Source organism: Lucilia cuprina, chromosome 2 (assembly GCF_022045245.1).
Source record: "Lucilia cuprina isolate Lc7/37 chromosome 2, ASM2204524v1, whole genome shotgun sequence".
NCBI lineage: Eukaryota > Metazoa > Arthropoda > Insecta > Diptera > Calliphoridae > Lucilia > Lucilia cuprina.
In genome coordinates, this window is record NC_060950.1 from 64,792,833 (window position 1) to 64,795,479 (window position 2,647).

At 27.0% G+C, this 2,647-nt stretch overlaps 1 protein-coding gene across 1 annotated transcript; it reads left to right on the forward strand.

Annotated features, from left to right (window-relative positions):
- The first annotated feature begins 712 nt into the window (after nt 1–712).
- Nucleotides 713–1,438, forward strand: LOC111685946 (40S ribosomal protein S21). Its single transcript, XM_023448229.2, has 4 exons — nt 713–811; nt 896–955; nt 1,065–1,256; nt 1,366–1,438. The coding sequence occupies exons 2-4, from the start codon at nt 906–908 to the stop codon at nt 1,373–1,375; spliced, it is 252 nt and encodes an 83-aa protein (XP_023303997.1). The 5' UTR covers nt 713–811; nt 896–905; the 3' UTR covers nt 1,376–1,438.
- The last annotated feature ends 1,209 nt before the right edge of the window (nt 1,439–2,647 follow it).

Consider the following 2,647-nt stretch of genomic DNA (forward strand, 5'->3'; position numbering starts at 1 on the left):
TTGACTGGATTATAAACTGTATATATTATAGACTATAGACTAAACTATGGACTTTATATTAAATTACACAATGTACTATGTGTTAAACTACAGCCTAGATTATAGTTTATACTCTTTTATTTATAATATTTAACACTTTTAACAATTCTTTATTTGATTAAGTTAGAACATGTGTCTGGCAACCACTAAAATAACAGCTGTTGGCAGTAATGTTAATTCAGCTATTTCTTATTATTTTTTTGGCTAAAATGTCGTTACGTTATTAAGCGGATTTTTAGCGATTTTTTAAGGAAATGTAAATCGTAATACATTTATGTGTAATTTATGAAAAAATTTAAATAATAAAAAAATCTTCGTAAAAAATAATTCGTTTGCAGCAAATATGATGTTATTTTTTTTAATATGTAAGAATTTATATGATTTTTATTATTTAGAAGTCGAAATTTTGAATAAATTTTTCAAGATTTTGCAATTTATAAATTAAAATTTGTTAGTTTTGGCCTTTTTTTTAAAGTTATTTAGTTTGGTTTTTTTTAACAATTTCAGTTGATGTTTTTGTATAGTTTATATAAACTTTTTAAAATTTCCCCAAAATAAAAAAAAAATTACAGTTAAATTAGTCTCTTTGTATATTAGAGGATTTTTGTCTTAATATATCTTAACAATTAACAACATTGTTATTCAGCATAATTCAGCAACATGCAGCCAACTTCACGTTGTATGTACGCAGTGCTGCCAACCTTGAAAATCTTTCTTTTCTTTTTTAGCTCCTTGTAAGAGTGTTCACGTATTTTGTAATTTCTACAAAAAAGTAAGTTAAATACGAAAAAAATAAATGGATTTAATTCAGAAAAAGTGCATAAATTAACGAAATGTTGTTTTATATAAAATTTAGATAAAACACAATGGAGAACGACGCCGGTGAGAATGTTGATTTGTATGTGCCCCGCAAATGGTAAGTGTAACACGTGTTTTTTTTGGCAATAAATTTTGTGACACAAAAATTTGAAAAAAAAAATGAAATGTTAAACTTAATAAAATATTTGTTTATTATTGTGTTATAGCTCTGCCTCCAACAGAATCATTCACGCTAAGGATCACGCTTCCGTTCAAATCAACCTTGTTGATGTTGATCCCGAAACTGGCCGTATGACCGATGGTTCCAAAACCTATGCCATCTGCGGTGAAATCCGTCGTATGGGTGAATCTGATGATTGCATTGTCCGTTTGGCCAAGAAGGATGGTTTGATCACCAAGTAAGTTTAGTGTTTGTGTGTGCGTGTGTGTGTCTGACCCACCCACACTATTGTTGCTGCAAGTTTGGATAACTAATTTTTTTTGTTTACAATATTTATTTCTTTTTAGGAACTTCTAAGTTAAGCCTGAGATTGTGTGTAAATAAAAACCGACGTTTTTAAAAATATTTTTTAAAAATTAACTTACATGTATTTTTATTTATTTTTTGGGAAATTTTTAAAATTAGGATTTTAAAATTGAACATGTAGCTGTTAGAAAATTATTTTGCAATTTTAGAGAATTGTAGGAATTGTCTTTAAAGTAAAACACTAAAGAATTAGTCGACTATAGGCTGATCGATTAGCAATAATATAATCTGATTTATAAACAAAACTATTCACCGATCTTTAGTCAATCTATAATCAATAATCAAAAATGATCCATAGACAAGACTAGAATTATCTATATTCAAAAATATAGAATAAAATTTTGTCAAGACTATACACTTATCAATAGTCAAGACAATGATATTTATCGTCAAGCTTAAATGATGATCTATAGTCACTTCTATATTCAATTTGTAGACAGATCAATTGTATAGATTAATAGATATGAATCTATTATCAAGACTACAGACTGACATATAGTGTGAGTTATTTTGTGTTCTATTTACATTTTACAGCTATGATGTACGATGGAGTTGTAATCAGGGTACGCGATATTTCCTTTAATTTAGATATCTATATACCTACATTAATATCTACCCATCTATCGCTCTATCTTACTATATAACTATCTATCAATCTATCTATGTATCTATCTTTCTGTCTATATATCTATCTTTCTATCTATCTTTCAATCTACCTTTCTAATCTATCCTTCTATCTATATATCTATCTATCCATCTATCTTTCTATCTATCTATCAATCTATCTACCTATTTATCTATAAAGGATTCTATTTCTGGCAACACTATAGTCCTATAGTTGAAACTCTTTTCATATAGTTAAAAGTCGACTATAAGTATTTTATAAATAGTCGACTTTTCGATTTTTTCGACATTTTCCGACTATTTTGTGACTTTTTTCGAGTTTTCCGACTATTTTAGAGTATTTGACTTGTTTCTACAATTTTCGACTTTTTCCGACTTTTCAATTTTTTTCCACTTTTTGCATTTTGTGAAAAGTCGATTTTTCGACTTTTTTCATCATTTAATTAAAATTCGACTTTTCGACTATAAATATTTTATAAATAGTCGACTTTTCGATTTTTTCAACTTTTTTCCGACTATTTTTTTTTTATTTTTTTCGAGTTTTTCCGACTATTTTAGAGTATTTGACTTTTTTCCACTTTTTTAAAATGTTCGACTAATTTTGACTTGTTTCTACAATTTTTAATTTTTCGACTTTTT